Below are 16633 nucleotides of genomic sequence, written 5' to 3' on the forward strand. Positions count from 1 at the left end.
TTATTTTTATTTTTTATAAACATGACCAATGAAGGCAATCGTGGTTGTAGTTACTGAAAAAAACCGCTTGGTGTCGCCATTGTAATTTAATTGTTGTTTATTGTAAGATTATCAACTTAACCAGACATTTAATTTAAAACGTTTAACGGTCAAACTATAATATTGAACAAAAATAAAACGCGAAATGAAGTTCAATATTTCTTTATCTGATACTTCTGTGATTAATTTAGTTTCCGGTTTGAAGTCGCAGCTGATGCAACAAGAAGGTACAATTCGCTTTCTCTCTTAAAAGAAAAGTAAAAACATAACTAGTTATGAAAATTTCGAAAAGAATAGACACAAAGACGACTAATGGACTGATTGTAAGTTTATTCTGTTAAATAAGTTTCCTCACGTTTGTCTTGGAATACAATAATACATTGTGCTGCTAAGCTAACTAGCATCAAACTACTTCCTTTATTGACAATTTGTCGTGAGACACTGTTTAAAATATTGGGTTGTATTGTAAACTTAGAAATGAGAAAATTGCTTCATATAAACGTAGTCAGTATTTTAATAATTGTTGTGTAATTGTTTGTTTTAAACCATTGTTTATATGTTCACTCACTTGTTTACAGTGTAGTTCTACTATAGATAATAACAACAAATGTTTAATACTTGTAAATGTTTCTGTGTAGCTTCTCCTTTACCAAAGGTTAGTATTGCAGAGAACCATGGAAAGATATTCCTGGAAGTCACACCTGCAACCTGATGTCGAACCTGCAGTTGAAGATAGAAATGTAAGTAACATGAAGCGTGAAAAGAGCTGCTTAAAAAATGCTGTACAGTTAAAAAAAGCTATGGTTCCCCCTCACCATTTTAATATCCATCGATCAACACTTATTGAGTTTTATTGTATCCTTTTCCTGCTGTACACCGTTGCAGCTTTTTTCCTCAGACATTCTTTGAATTCTCTCAACTGTTAAAGTTTGGCACCAAATGGTATTTTGACATTTTATTGAAGTCTTACAGGCAGGTTACACAGGTAAGTAAATCAATATGTAAGTTCTCTTATATTTTGCTCAATGGAGCTGGTGTTGAGCAAACAACTTAAACAATCATTCATACATTTATTAAGCTGCATTGATTTAAACTAAATAGCAAAACTCCTTTTTTATGTATTCATACATGTAAACAGTTAATAATCTTGTGCTGTCTAAAATGAAAGAACTGAATATTTTTATTTTTATGAATATTATTGTCTCTGTACAGTAAATCCTGGATCAGTTTATTGTCCGTCTGAAAGAAAAGACAGAAAGATTTGCTTGTACTGTTCCTTATCTGCTTCAGGTCTTAAAAAGAATTGTTCACTGTTGTCTAATTGTACAAACAAAGGTGAAAGGTGAGTGTCGACATATGCACAGGTGTGATGCAGGGGGGCGTGGCACCTCTTCATTCCTTCCGTCACTCCCTACAGTTGCAGACAGACGATGGAATTCCACCGGCAAACACATTCTGGCAGTGGTGAGTTTATAATTCTACTAGTATGATCTAGAATATATAAACAATATATTTACCATCTGTTAAAGACCTCCTTTTTAAAATGAAACAAAACTGAAGCTGTTTTGGAAACTCAATAAAGTGTGGAATATTTACAGGGGAGGAGAAATAAAGCTTCAATTATAACCGATCCTTTCTATTTCACTATGTTGCTTCCATTCATTTTAAAAGGATGTTTTTTTCTGCACATTATTTCTGTTTTGTAGGAAAAAAACTAGCCAAAATATGAATTATATTGTATACTAAGAGGGCCATTATTTGGAGAAACAAACAATGTTAAAAAATAAAATGAATAGTATAAAAGTGGGAATATAAATGGAATATGTCCACTTTTATTTATTTTTTACTTCTATTTCCTGGTAATCCATTGAGTTATAGCTAAAACACTGAAAGGAAACAGAAATAAATGAATTAAATTGAAGTATTTAAGCAGTTTTTATAATTAAATCATGATATATATATATATATATATAAATATATATATATATATTTAACATCTTAAGACATTTTTATTTGTGCAGGCTTTTCCTTGATTTTCTGGAACTCCTGTGTTGTTCTCTGTGTTATCTTGACCTTTTAAGTTGATACTTTATTGATTATAGTTTTGATTGTTTAAGCGCTTTGTGACCCTGGTCTGTAAAAGCGCTCTATAAATATAATTTACTTACTTACTTACTTATATATTAAAAAAAACATGTCTTAAGCATCAACTTAAAAAAGATAAACCTAAGAGAAAGATGCTTTACAGGTAATTTATGTAATAATTTGTTTCAAAAAGCTGCATGTTTCAGCCTCCACGGTGCATCAACATATTCATGTCCTCCTCCAGGCGTGGAGCCCTGCCGACTGAAGTTCGTGAACTTCCACATTAAGCAGAACCACATCTCACATGAGACGCAGGGTCTGAGCAGCCATCATCTGGTGGTGCGTCGAGGGAAACCTTTCACACTTTCACTGGTGTTCCTCAGCCGGCTCTGGAATCCGGATTATGAGAGCCTGGTTCTGGAGGTTCTGCTGTCAGGTACATCTACTTTTATCACTTCATAGTTTTCTACCAACAATCACGGGTTTCCCTGCCAAACAGAGGAGCTGTCAGTACGGATCCCGGTCCAGTTTTCCAATAGATGGTCCGAAAACCTCAGCTGGTCTGCGAGAACCTATCTTCACGATCACTCGGTGACCGTCCACATCTGCGCCCCGGTGCTGTCAGCCGTGGCTCTGTATCAGCTCCACGTTCACATCCAGACTCCCGGGCAAATAAGGAGCTACAAAACAGGAGGTTTTGTGCTGCTGTGCAATCCCTGGTTGGAAGGTGAGTGGACTGCGAGCCACCTGCACCACATCCACACCAAATCCTGCCTTTGTATTTTTTTGTCATCCAGCTGATCCAGTGTACATGCCACTGGAGGTCCAACTGCAAGAGTACGTGAAGAGCGACTACGGTCAGGTCTTCATGGGCACCAACACCAACGTCTCTAAGCGTCCCTGGTGTTTCGGTCAGGTAGGTAAGAGGGTTGGAGGGACGCCTGGATGGAGACACTGGTCTCAGTGTGGATGTGAATGCATGTGCAGTATGATCCTGGAGTCCTGGAGGCCTGCCTGAAGCTCCTGGAGGTCAGCCCGCAGCATCAGTGGGACAGAGACATGGACTACCTACGAAGAGCTGACCCCATATACCTGTGCAGGGTCCTCTGCGCCATGGTGAGGATACACATGTGTTGAGAAATGAACCCGTTTGTGTAGATGAAAACATCAACACACCACTGACTGGTATGACACGTACCATGTGATACTGTTATTATCATTTTAAATGTCATTGAGATCAATATAAGCGCGGGTGGCGGTAGAATTCCAGAACTCGCTTGCATAACAGACGGACTGGGAATTACAGTGAGATAAGAGACTAAGAGAATAAGAGATAAGTTTACTAACTCATGACCCTGAGATCTGTTTGACTAGTTGTATTATTTGTATTTGTTCACTATGGTGGCCAAGAAGTGCAGAACACATTTTCAAACCATTGAAACAAAAATTAAACAAAAAATCCTGAACAAATGTACAAACTATAAAAAAAACAACAACATTAAAATGACCTGAAACATATTAAAAAACTTGTGAAACAAATTGACAAACAATCCATTTTACTAACAAGAGAAAGATAAAGATATCAGCTTTTATATTCTTGATTCTGACTTGTATGTTTGTATAGCTTTAAAAAAAAGTATCATGTCTGCATCATTCCTTCATATCCTTGTCTGGTCAACAGCAGAACAGTTGTTCTGATATAGAAACAGACCATAATCCTCCAACAAGCAACTTCATAAAAATCAACATTGTGTTGCTTTTCTGCCTCCAATGGAGTTGAAACTGTCAGAACTGTGGAAGCTGCAGCTGCAACCACCTCTCATGACATCCGTCTCTCTCAGGTCAACTCTAACGACGACATGGGGGTCCTGCTGGGGAAGTGGCAGGGTAGCTATGACGACGGCGTCAAACCCACCGAGTGGAGTTCCAGCGCCGACATCCTGAAGAGCTGGCTCGCCTCCAAGTGCAGCCCGGTCCGATACGGACAGTGTTGGGTGTTCGCAGCCGTGCTCTGCACAGGTGAGAGTCTAGAAGGTTGACCCCCATAACCTGCACCTGCTCCTCTGATGCTCTATGACTTCCACAGTGCTCCGTGTTCTCGGGGTTCCCGCCAGGATCGTGACGGTTTTTAACTCCGCCCACGATGGCGACGGCAACCTGGTGACGGAAGAGTTTTACTCCTGCACGGGCGAGAAGCTGGGTCTGTCCAAAGACAGTGTTTGGTCGGTTTGATGTTCTCTTTTCATCGATGATAAAGCACCGGAACCTTCATGTTGTCACACGACAGGAACTTCCACGTGTGGGTCGAGTGCTGGATGAGGCGACCTGACCTGGGACCAGAGTTTGACGGCTGGCAGGTTGTGGATCCGACACCTCAGGAGAAAAGTGCAGGTCTCTGATGATGTTTAGTTTCATGATAAAGCTGCAACATCTTGTCTTCTAACGTTTGAGTCAGTGGTCCCGCCCCGCATAACCCTCTTCTGCCGGGTCACAGATTTCTTAATTGTTCAAATATATTGTAAGTAAGTAAGTAAGTAATTTTTATTTATATAGCGCTTTTCCAGACCAGGGTCACAAAGCGCTTAAACAATCAAAACAATATTCAATAAAGTATATACTTTAAAGATCAAGATAAAACTGATAACATAACAGGAGTTCCAGAAAATCAAGGAAAAGCCTGAACAAATAGAAACGTCTTAAGATGTTTCTTAAAGGAGTCAGTAGATCCATCAAGAGCAAAGAGAGAGGAAGATCGTTCCAAAGCTTAGGAACAACAGCCTGAAAAGATTTCTCTCCTCTGGTCCTGAGCCGTGTGCGAGGAACCATAAGTAGATTCTGATCCACAGACCTCAGAGCCCGAGCTGGGGTGTAAGGCTGGATCAGATCAGTGATGTAAGGAGGAGCCTGACCATGAATAGATCTTAAAGTAAGAACCAGAATTTTAAAGTTGATCCTGAAAGAAACTGGCAGCCAGTGAAGAGTTTTAAGGATCGGAGAAATGTGAGTTCTTCTACTAGAGCGGGTCAGAATTCTGGCTGCAGAGTTTTGTATGAACTGCAGGCGAGAAGATCCTTCTTGTTAAGACATGAAAACAAACTTACAATAGTCCAGACGAGAAGAAACAAACGCATGGATTACAAGCTCCAGATCATGTTCCGACAACATTTCATTGTTGAAAGTCAAGATTCTGATTAAGCTTCTCAAATCTTAGAACTACTTTTCTTGCTGACCTTTTGTTTTGAGTCATGAACCTTTCAGTGTTGTCATTGTTCCCACTGTTACAAACATGTAATTTGTGATTAAATAACATCAGTTACATTTCCAAAGAAAGTGGGAGCCACCAATTACCACACCCACCTTACTTACGGTGCCAACAAAACAGTGGACTCCCATGATACCATTCTACACACGCTCTATATTTAGTGACAGCTGAGCATCATGGGAGCTGTTCAGGTCACTGAGAGGGATGCAACTGAAATCAAACAATTTTCAACTATAATCAAACAATTTTCAACTATAATCAAACAATTTTTAACTGTAATCAAACTATTTTCTACTATAATCAAACAATTTTCAACTATAATCAAACAATTTTCAACTATAATCAAACAATTTTCAACTATAATCAAACTATTTTCTACTATAATTCAAGAATTTTCAACTATAATCAAACAAATTAAACAATTTTCAACTAAAATCAAACAATTTTCAACTATAATCAAACAATTTTCAACTATAATAGTAATACAACTATAATAAAACCATTCCAAAAAATATAAACTTCTAAAAACTCTTTTAAAGTGTCACAAATGTTTTTGTGGTATCCCTTGTGTTGTCTCTGGGTCAAGGTGACCCGAAAGCCCCAAGACAAATGTGTTTTTGGTATCCCTTGCGTTGTCTCCGGGTCAGGTGACCTGAAGTTTCCTGTTGTGACGAGGCGAATACTAGGGGGCGCTGCAGACACACATTTATGGACCAGAAACCTCATGTTGAGCTTGTTAAATTCAACTAAATATTGTTGAACAAAAATGTAAACGTTCACTACTTAAAAGTGCTTTTTCATACCGTAACCCCCCCGATAAGCGAGCTGTAGTCGTGTAACCAGAAGCATCTCCGCAGGAACCTACTGCTGCGGCCCGTGTCCTGTGGCCGCGGTGCAGCAGCGCTGCCTCCGCGCTCGCTACGACACCTCCTTCATCTACGCGTCCGTGGACTCCGACGTCGTACGCTTGATCTTGCGGGACGGTCTCCTGGTGGGCAGGACGGTGGACACCGAGTGGGTGGGACGACTCATCTACACCAAACGCATGGGCTCAGACGAACCAGAGGATCTGACGCACACTTACAAGAGGACGAAAGGCAAGTCAAATACTTTATACTTTTTAAAATAACTCATTATTTGGTTGTTTCACTGGAGAGCAAATACTTTGTAGAGCAATGGCTGCTCATGCAGGTCAATATAAACATGTCAGATATTTTCATTTCCGTCTTTGAGATTCTGTTGAAAATGTCATTTTTGTCTCCTTCACAGATCAAGCTTTTGCTACCAAAGCATTTCCTTTAAAAGCTGAACCCTTTCAACAAAGATCCCCGAGTGAGTCAGAAGTCTTTGGATGTGATCTCCTCACAAAGACTGGGAACCTTCATTTGTCTCGCAACTTTATGTGGAGAGCTTCTCACCGTTTTTACCTCAGAACTAGTTTGTGACCTGTGAGTATTAACCCTGATATTATGTAACGGTGTCTCATATTTGTGTCCATGACAGTGTCAGATCCTTCACCCGGGCTCTTTGGTGCGTCCAGATCAGCAGGAGAACAAGGTACGCCACCAGCGGATATTTCTTTATGGGAACACATGAACGTCATTCTTTATCTTTGGGGTCAAATGATTTGACAGTTTAGAGGAGAATCGTAAATGAACAGCTTGATCCGCTCATCTCAGGAAACGTTATGTCACAGAACCATATGTGGAGACTTGAAGATGGAAGAAGTTTGTGATCGACAACTTTTAGTGCTACTTTTAAATGTCAACTCCATTCTCAGCAGGGGGGCCGTCACCTGGTCTGGAGGTCTCCCTGAGCCTGGACGGCGAGCCTACAGTGGGAAACACCATCAAACTTCACGTGACGCTCACCAATCGCTGCACTGGCGCCAGATTGGTCCGGGAGCACCTGAGCGTCCAGCTTAAGAAATACAACAGCGGTCCTCTGGACACCTTCTGGAAAGAACAAAGAGAAGTTCAGATGCAGCCGCTTCAGGGTGAGAAACATCTCTGAGGCGTTTCCTCCTCTGTTTTGTCTCGCATGTTCACTTTTTCTCTCCTCCGTGTAGAGTTGGTCGTCCATCACTTCATCTCTCCCTCCGTGTACGAGCTGGTTCTGGCCGGCGACGACATCATGAAGGCGGTGGTGGTCGTGAAGGACTTGATAACCAGCGAGCGAGTTCTGGACACGCTGGACTTTGACCTCAGCTCACCGCAGATCAACTTTGAGGTGAAACAACGATAAGACAAAATGTTGAAAAGTGCTCAGGAATCTGCAGTAAATGAGGGACAGAAATTAGGAAGAAAATATAGATTTTTGTAAAAACAGTATTAGTACTGTCGAGTAGAGGGACGAACAATGTTGATTAAGCAAATAAGTCTAGTAAGTAAGTAAGTAAGTAAGTAATATTTATTTATATAGCGGTTTTCCAGACCAGGGTCACAAAGCGCTTAAACAATCAAAACAATACTCAAAAAAGTACATACTTTAAAGATCAAGATAATACTGAGAACAACACAGGAGTTCCAGAAATTCAAGGAAAAGCCTGAACAAATACTGAAATATGTTCAATTTTTAATATTTTATATATATATATTTATTTATATATATATATTTATATACTGATAAAAAGGATCACAGATAATTAAAATTAATTCACTTCTTATAAATATGTTTTTTTTATTTTTAATATAAATATGTAAACATGTGAACTGTGATAATACAAATATGTTTATTGATAATTGTGATACTACTTTGTATCTTTTTAACAAACAAAGTACTAAAATTGAATACAGAAACATGTACTTTTATCAAGTACACACTTCATCTCAATCATTGTAGTAAACAATGTGAGTAATGTTACATTTTCTTTTATAAACAATGAAGCTAAAGATCTTTAAATATCCCTCCCAGAAAGGTAAAACGTTAAAGATCAGTTTGGCCACACAAGCAAATATCTTTACATACTGTATATACATTTTCAAAAGAAAACTGCACTGTAAAAATATATATAGAGAAAATATACAGAAAAGATTGCTTGTAAACTCATCCTTTTTTTTAAATGCGGCAGAAATAAAAACATGTTTAACATGAAGATGTTTGTGAAAACAGAACCTTTTGCCAATCGATGAAATACAATCCTTTGAAGTCAAGATTTTTGTATTAAGAGTAACTTTCTCTGGTGTAGAAAATGTGACTTGAATTGTATTTGCGTCTCTGCTTCCTCTCTCAGGTAGAAGGTGGTGACGTCGTCCCGCTGAAAACATCCGTCAGCGTCCTGGTCTCCTTCACCAACAGACTGTCCAGAACTCTGACTGCCGCTGTTCTCACCGTGGAAGGTTCCGGGCTGTTGGCGGGAAAACAAGAATCCAGGTGACGATCACATTCCACTCGAGCGCTTCTCTGGAGGTTTGTCTGGAATGTTGTCCGGTGTGTTTCTGAACAGACGTCCAGGCGTCGACTGATCACTGGCTTTGTTGTCATTTTTTACAAGATAAGAAGCATCAATGGAAGAGTTAACAGAAGAACGGTGTCTTTTTTCTAACATGTTTTGAAGTTAAAGTTTTAGAGAATATTTATTTATGGAGATCCATGAAATCAACAGGGTTTAAATTTATTATAATAACATTTTTGGAACTCTTTTTATTATTTTAATGAAATAACAAATTATATCGACAAAAATGTATTGAAGTGGAAAATTAATTTCAATTTAATTGAAGAAAAGTTTTGAAAGTGTTGAGAACATTAACTGTTTTTTGTTTTTGGAATTAAAGTAACATTTAAAGGAAATCCATCCATTTTTCTTCTGACATGTTCTTCTCGTGTCAGACAAACACTGACATGTTCTTCTCGTGTCAGACAAACACTGACATGTTCTTCTCGTGTCAGACAAACACTGACATGTTCTTCTCGTGTTAGACAAACACTGACATGTTCTTCTCGTGTCAGACAAACACTGACATGTTCTTCTCGTGTCAGACAAACACTGACCTGTTCTTCTCGTGTCAGACAAACACTGACATGCTCTTCTCGTGTCAGACAAACACTGACCTGTTCTTCTCGTGTCAGACAAACACTGACATGTTCTTCTCGTGTCAGACAAACACTGACATGTTCTTCTCGTGTCAGACAAACACTGACATGTTCTTCTCGTGTCAGACAAACACTGACATGTTCTTCTCGTGTCAGACAAACACTGACATGTTCTTCTCGTGTCAGACAAACACTGACATGTTCTTCTCGTGTCAGACAAACACTGACATGTTCTTCTCGTGTCAGACAAACACTGACATGTTCTTCTCGTGTCAGACAAACACTGACATGTTCTTCTCGTGTCAGACAAACACTGACATGTTCTTCTCGTGTCAGACAAACACTGACATGTTCTTCTCGTGTCAGACAAACACTGACATGTTCTTCTCGTGTCAGACAAACACTGACATGTTCTTCTCGTGTCAGACAAACACTGACATGTTCTTCTCGTGTCAGGCTGCAGCTGCTTCCGTCCAACGAGGCGATCACGAAGAAAGTCTCCATCAAGGCGTCCTCACCTGGAACTAGACTCCTGATGGCAACTTTCTCTCACGGGAAGAGTCTCAGCGTTGCCTCCAGATGTTTCCACAAGGTCACCGTCACCGACGACTGACTTGGTATAAAACCCACTTGATTGTTCTCTTTTCTTACTGAATGTCGGGTCATGCTGTTACCACTAATGGCCAGTAGATGGCAGAATGTCTCTAAATGAACGTGAAAGGCCAAACTTTTAATACAAAAATTGTGCTCTTTTTCCTCTAATCTTTAAAGCAAGTGTTGTTAAAAATCCGTGATTTATTTACCACATAAAAATGTTTAAATAATCAAATGTTATGTTTCCAAAATCACAAGTTTTTTAGTTCAAAACATGGGTCCCTTTTAAAAAAAAAATCTCTTCCCCCCTGAGTGGAGAAAAAACAAAAATGACTTTTATTTCAAGAAAAGTTTTCCCTGCGAGGCGGCGTTGATGTGCACAGCTGGTGATGTCACCCCGGTGTCAGGCGCGCTCCAGCAGACGGCGGCGGTAATCAAACTCCACGCTCGCTGATTTCCCGACAAATTAAACGTCAGGGAGAAGCAGCCAGCAGGACCGGCGAGAGACGACGCAGCCATCAATCCTCTTTCACCCCTTTTTTCCCACCCGACCGTGCGTCCACTTAAAAGTGTGTCGGCTTTTGTGTTTTCAGTGGAAACATCCCTGTGGTTTCAGAGGGTGTGGTAGGAACACAAGAGCTTCTGGTGGAGTCTCTGTGTTGATGACTGCACTGACCTCAGACCTGTACGGCTTTTTACAAATTACATTTTCAACACCTGCAGTTATTCATCAAATTCTATAGAAGTCTGTCAGTGCCATTAAAATGTTGGTTAAAATGTAACATTTCAAATTAAAATCACTAAAAACATAGAATTTATTTTTATTTAGTTTGGAATTATTGAAGTTAGAATATATAAATCTACAATATAAAAAACAAAACAAAAAAACAAATGCTTTTCTTTTGAAAATATTTGAAAAAACGTATTTATTTGATTATTGAAAGAGAAAATAAATGTTTCAATTATTTTTAATTATTTAAAAACAACAAAAACGATTCAATTAAAAAAAGGAATGATTTGAAAAGTTGAATTCAGCCGTTCAATATTCTGATGAACTTCCATAAACTTCTCAAAATGACTTAAAAAAAAGATGAATGTTTTGGAGGCCTGTGTGACTCTTGACTCTTGTGAGTCCGCTCTGTGTTTAGACAGTCGTTCCTTGAAGTCCTGGTTCCCTCGGTGTTTTGAATCGTCTAGATTTGCATCATGTTGCCGTGGTTCCCAGCACCGGATGAATCCCTCGCGTGTCACTCCATCTCTCGTCTCTCACGGCGTCGGCTGCTCTTGTCGTCCATCTTCCCGTCACGACTGAACTGAACGGATGTGTTGGATTCATACGAACATCTGTTTGGCAGACGTTCATCCTCGGACATCGACGTGACTCCGGCCACAGATTTAGATCCTCGACATTAATGGTCGCGGCCAAAGTGAAGGTCCAGACGCTGTGGGGTCACGGAGGCGTGCGAGCGTGTAATTCATGCTCGGCACTGAACTCCCCGGTGAGCCGTGGCTGATGATCATGATAATGTATCTGCCGTCCATCGTCTGCCGCTAATGAGTTTGTTCTGACCGTCAGCGGCGTAATTGCTCATCAGCAGCTCGGACCGGCGACGGCGTTCCCAGACACCAGCGGGTCAGCCGGGCCCGGTTGTTTACTGCAGACACAGACTTGTTTACTGCTCAGCTGTTGATGACCATCAATATTTGTGAGGATTACAAGGAAACGACAAACAAGACACATCGTTGCCGGTCTGTGCTTCATGGAGAGGACATGAAGAAGGAGGAATAAAATGGAATGAAAAAGAGACAGAAGGAAGGAAGGGAGGAACTAAGGAGGAGTCTTATGAAAGATGAGAAGGAGGTAATAACGGATCAAATTACTGAGTCCATTTGTCTGCAACCCCTGGTCCAGAGACCATAACTCATGTAAGGTGTGTTCTATTCATTATTACCGTCTAAAACATGTTTAAAAAACCAGTAACATTAGCCTGTGACTCTTGACAAGTCAATGTCAGTCAAGTTCAGTCAAAAATAAACCTGTAAACTAGTGAAACTGAGTCAAACACAGACTCTCTTTGATTCATTCTTACATGTTTTTAGGTCTGTTGATATAATGCAGACATTAAAACTGGTCTGCGGTGCAAAAAAAGGTCGGAACACTTGACTTTGGGGACAGAATGAAGGGAGGAAATGTAACGACGATAAGGAGGAGAAGAGAGTCGAGGTGTATGTATTGTTCAGAATCTAATCAATACCATATATCGTGATACTGTAGTAACAAGGATATCTTTGTAGTATTGTCCAGTACTTGACTCTGGTGTTGTGATAGTGTAGTAACAAGGATATATGTGTAGTATTGTCCAGTACTTGACTCTGGTGTTGTGATAGTGTAGTAGCAAGTATATATGTGTAGTATTGTCCAGTGCTTGACTCTGATGTTGTGATAGTGTAGTAACAAGTATATATGTGTAGTATTGTCCAGTACTTGACTCTGGTGTTGTGATAGTGTAGTAACAAGGATATATGTGTAGTATTGTCCAGTACTTGACTTTGATGTTGTGATAGTGTAGTAACAAGTATATATGTGTAGTATTGTCCAGTACTTGCCTTTGATGTTGTGATAGTGTAGTAACAAGTATATATGTGTTGTATTGTCCAGTACTTGACTTTGATGTTGTGATAGTGTAGTAACAAGTATATATGTGTTGTATTTTCCAGTACTTGACTTTGATGTTGTGATAGTGTATTAACAAGTATATATGTGTAGTATTGTCCAGTACTTGACTTTGATGTTGTGATAGTGTATTAAGTAAGTAAGTAAGTAAGTAATATATATTTATATAGCGCTTTTCGAGACCAGGGTCACAAAGCGCTTTAACAATCAAAACAATACTCAAAACAGTACATACTTCAAAGATCAAGACAACACCGAGAACAACACAGGAGTTCGAGAAATTCAAGGAAAAGCCTGAACAAATAGAAACGTCTTAAGATGTTTCTTAAAGGAGTCAGTAGATCCATCAAGCACAAAGAGAGAGGAAGATTGTTCCAAAGCTTAGGAGCAACAGCCTGAAAAGATTTCTCTCCTCTGGTCCTGAGCCGATTATTATTATTATTATTAGCCGATTATTAACAAGTATATATGTGTAGTATTGTCCAGTACTTGACTCTGGTGTTGTGATAGTGTAGTAACAAGTATATATGTGTAGTATTGTCCAGTACTTGCCGTTGATGTTGTGATAGTGTAGTAACAAGTATATATGTGTTGTATTTTCCAGTACTTGACTTTGATGTTGTGATAGTGTATTAACAAGTATATATGTGTAGTATTGTCCAGTACTTGACTCTGGTGTTGTGATAGTGTAGTAACAAGTATATATGTGTAGTATTGTCCAGTACTTGACTCTGGTGTTGTAGTATTTACAGACCACATGACTCTTGACGAAGTCGTAACTGATTTAATTTGTTTTCAAACAAAAATATGTCCAAACATCAGCTTTAAAAGCTGCTGGAGTCACTGTATCCTCTCGTCCTCAGTCATCTTGCGGGATTGCACTGTTTCTTTAACAGCGGAGGATGTCATGACTGCTGCCATCTAGCGGCCGGAAGTTTAATTGCAACACAAATGATTGAATATATGTATGTTGATGATGAAAATATGAGTTATTGTATACTCACTTAAAGAACCTGGTAAAGAAAAATGAAACATCATTTAAACAGTTGAATATCGATTACTGTGTAGTGAAGAAAAATATCACTTTTTTTTCCAGTGTTTTTACAATCTTTGATCTACTGAAACTTATACACTTTAGATCAGTGTTTCAATATTTACTTGAACATAGTAAAATGATGGAGTGATAAAGTAAGCTGTAAGTGGATAAAAGAATAGATGGAAGTGAAAAGTTATAGAGCAAAAGGGTATGAAAAAAGGACAGGAAATAGAATGAAGAAAGGGAGGTATGATGGATGGAAGGAGGAGGGTAAAAGTAGGATGGAAGGATGAAAGAGTAGGAGAGGACAGATGGTAATGGAGAAAAAGACATGGAAAAAAAGGAGAGCTGTGGGAACGATTTCATTCTGTTCAAAACATAACAGAAAGAAAAGGTGGAGGAGGACGCGGATGAATGAAGGGACACGAGGTCGCAGATGTGTGTTCAGGTGATCTCGGGGTCCACGTGTCCTCATTAGGCTCCTCACCAGACCCTCCTCTCGCCCGCAGACACCGTGGACCAGCGAAGATCCTCCAGAAGACGAACGATTCCCTCCAGCTTCAGACGCCCGGAGAACACGCTCCTCATTAGCAGCCCGTCTGACGAATGCCTCGTCATCCTGGGACCAACACGGAGCTATTTTAGGGGTTTTTCACGTCTTCAGTCACTAACTAATGAGAGAGTAGGGGTGCGGTTACAGCGCCACCTAATGGTCGAATTCAGAGGTTCAATTGACCTGGAAGAAAGGTCAGGCCGGAAGAGAGAAACTTCTTTTTTTTGTCCCACTCTTGATGATTGTTCATTTTCTGAAGGCACATCTGCTGGTCGGCGCTTCATTCCATCACGGATGTTGTTTAAGCTCCTGCGAGCGAAGGATAATTCAGGGCGACGTGAAAAGTGTAAAAGAAAAGATTTCCCCGGACTTGGAGCGGCTCCAGCTCCATCATCAGCACAAATGTATTTTTTTCAGTCAGATGCTTTAATTTCACGCTGAGCGCATTTCAATACCGACGCGAGGACGCAGGCGGGCGAAGGACAAAGAGGAAATATGAGGTTTCGCCTTTTATTGGCGGAAAAAGAAAGTCAAAGCTGATTGTCACCGAGAATAAGTGGAAGCAGTTTCTGTCCCCCGACATCTTCTGAATCCTTACCAAGGCTTTGAATTATCGCATTTTTGTTGGTCAGCAAGTTAAATTTTATTTGACTATATACACAATATATATACATTTGAACAGTTTTTTTTATGGATGGCTTAATCCAGGGGAATATTTGTTTCTACAAAAACAAAAATATATAAAATGTAAAATATTTTTTAATATGCAGTTAATTTTTGTTTTCGATTTTAGGATAAAGAGGAAGATCTAAAGACGACCAGTTTCTGTCGCATCAAACTGTCCATCATGGATCCTCTGAACACACTGTGAACAGAGAAGCAGATGCAGCACGAATGCTCCTCCCATGATGCAACACTAACAGACTCAGGGACTCATTCATTCCTCGTGTTATTAGACTGTTAAATTGTGAGTTTGGGGGCAGGAGTGAAACGATGATATTCCATGTTAATCTTGGTATCTTTTGTTATTTTTCTTTGATCTATATTACTTATCTTTAGATTTAGATTGTGTCATCTTGCATTTTCTTGTTTCATGAATCTATCGTCTGTGTTGCTGTGAGCTGGAAGAACAATTTCCCCCGAAGGAGGGATCAATAAAGTTTATCCATCCATCCATCTATCTGGTTTTCTGTCATTCTGCAGAAGCCGTGACTGAAAGAGGAGATTTTAAACCTGCAAATGATGACAAGTAGTTAATGTGTTTTAAGGACATGAGGCTAATTTTCCATAAATGTAAAAAAAAAAGTAACAAAAAGGTCTTAAATGCAAAAGATGTGAACATTTATTTTCGTCAGGAAATCACAAAACGAGGAAATAGTTTAAACAAATCCAGCAGAATGAGCAAGAAGAGGCTCGAGAGGAACTGCGGCCTCGTTTCAATTGTTTCTTCGGTAATGACCATTCACTCGAACCCATTTAGAAAATGAATAATTGAAAGTGAGGAAAACATTTGAAAACAAATTGATTTGGGTCTCATTTTCCCCCCTAATTATTTCCGTCAGAAAGGCCGGCAGCCGTTTCAAACGGCAGCAGAAATCGACAAATCTTCGTTTGAAATTCTCTCACACGTCTCACAGCTTCTCCACCTGAGCCTCGCTTCAGCTTCTATCTGTGGAGCTGAACGCCTGCAGAGAGTTGCTGCTTCTACACCTTTATTTTAGGAGAACGCTTCAATCCCTTCGTCTAGTCCTGTGCTGGTTAATGAGCGCTCCCTTTAGACTGGTTCTCTTAAGGTTTCTGCCTCAAGTTCTTCTGCGTACGAAACAATATGTTGATCAAAGTTCTTTCATTTTTTGTTTGCATGTCTGTAAAATACAAATGTAATTAAAAGTAACACTCTTGTTGCTTGTTTCTTTCCTTTATTTTTTATTTATTTTATTTATTATTTATATTCTTTCTCATTATTTGTTCAGGCTTTTCCTTGATTTTGTGGAAATACTGTGTTTTCCTCAGTATTATCTTGACCTTTAAAATATATACTTTATTGAATATTGTTTTGATTGTTTAAGCGCTTTTTGACCCTGGTCTGGAAAAGCACTATATAAATACAAAATACATACTTACTTACTTTATCGTTGTTCATTTTTAATTATTGCGACTTCACAACAAGATCCATAACTTGGAGATATTGACCACCTGTGAATTTGTATTTATATTGCAAGTGAGTTAATATATATATACATATATTATGTAAGCATATATAAATAACTTTAAAAATTGTCTATATAAAATGAGAAATTAAAATAAAGTTAAGTACAATATTCAAACAATTTAAATGTAGAAACGTAAAAATGATTC

The 16633-nt window shown here is 39.1% G+C and overlaps 2 protein-coding genes across 2 annotated transcripts in view; one reads left to right on the forward strand and one right to left on the reverse strand.

Annotated features, from left to right (window-relative positions):
- The window catches only part of itih6 (inter-alpha-trypsin inhibitor heavy chain family member 6), a 74411-nt gene that overhangs the window by 55433 nt on the left and 2345 nt on the right, over positions 1–16633 (reverse strand). The window lies entirely within an intron of this gene.
- Positions 146–15208, forward strand: LOC148059079 (protein-glutamine gamma-glutamyltransferase 5-like). The gene is made up of 18 exons (XM_087781675.1): positions 146–266; positions 678–779; positions 1457–1503; positions 2369–2560; positions 2624–2851; positions 2922–3040; positions 3112–3240; positions 3966–4143; positions 4211–4346; positions 4412–4515; positions 6244–6483; positions 6656–6718; positions 6890–6943; positions 7170–7382; positions 7455–7615; positions 8619–8758; positions 9875–10035; positions 14232–15208. Exons 2-17 carry the CDS (start codon positions 751–753, stop codon positions 10029–10031), a joined length of 2190 nt encoding a protein of 729 aa, XP_087637801.1. The 5' UTR covers positions 146–266; positions 678–750; the 3' UTR covers positions 10032–10035; positions 14232–15208.

The sequence above is a fragment of the Callionymus lyra genome, chromosome 19 (assembly GCF_982586985.1).
Source record: "Callionymus lyra chromosome 19, fCalLyr1.hap1.1, whole genome shotgun sequence".
NCBI lineage: Eukaryota > Metazoa > Chordata > Actinopteri > Syngnathiformes > Callionymidae > Callionymus > Callionymus lyra.

Coding starts and splice junctions, on each gene's coding strand:
- LOC148059079 (XM_087781675.1), top strand. CDS start 751: ATGTCGAACCTGCAGTTGAAGATAGAAAT. Junction 780..1,456: donor CTGCAGTTGAAGATAGAAAT/GTAAGTAACATG, acceptor CACTCCCTACAG/TTGCAGACAGACGATGGAAT. Junction 8,759..9,874: donor GCGGGAAAACAAGAATCCAG/GTGACGATCACA, acceptor TTCTCGTGTCAG/GCTGCAGCTGCTTCCGTCCA.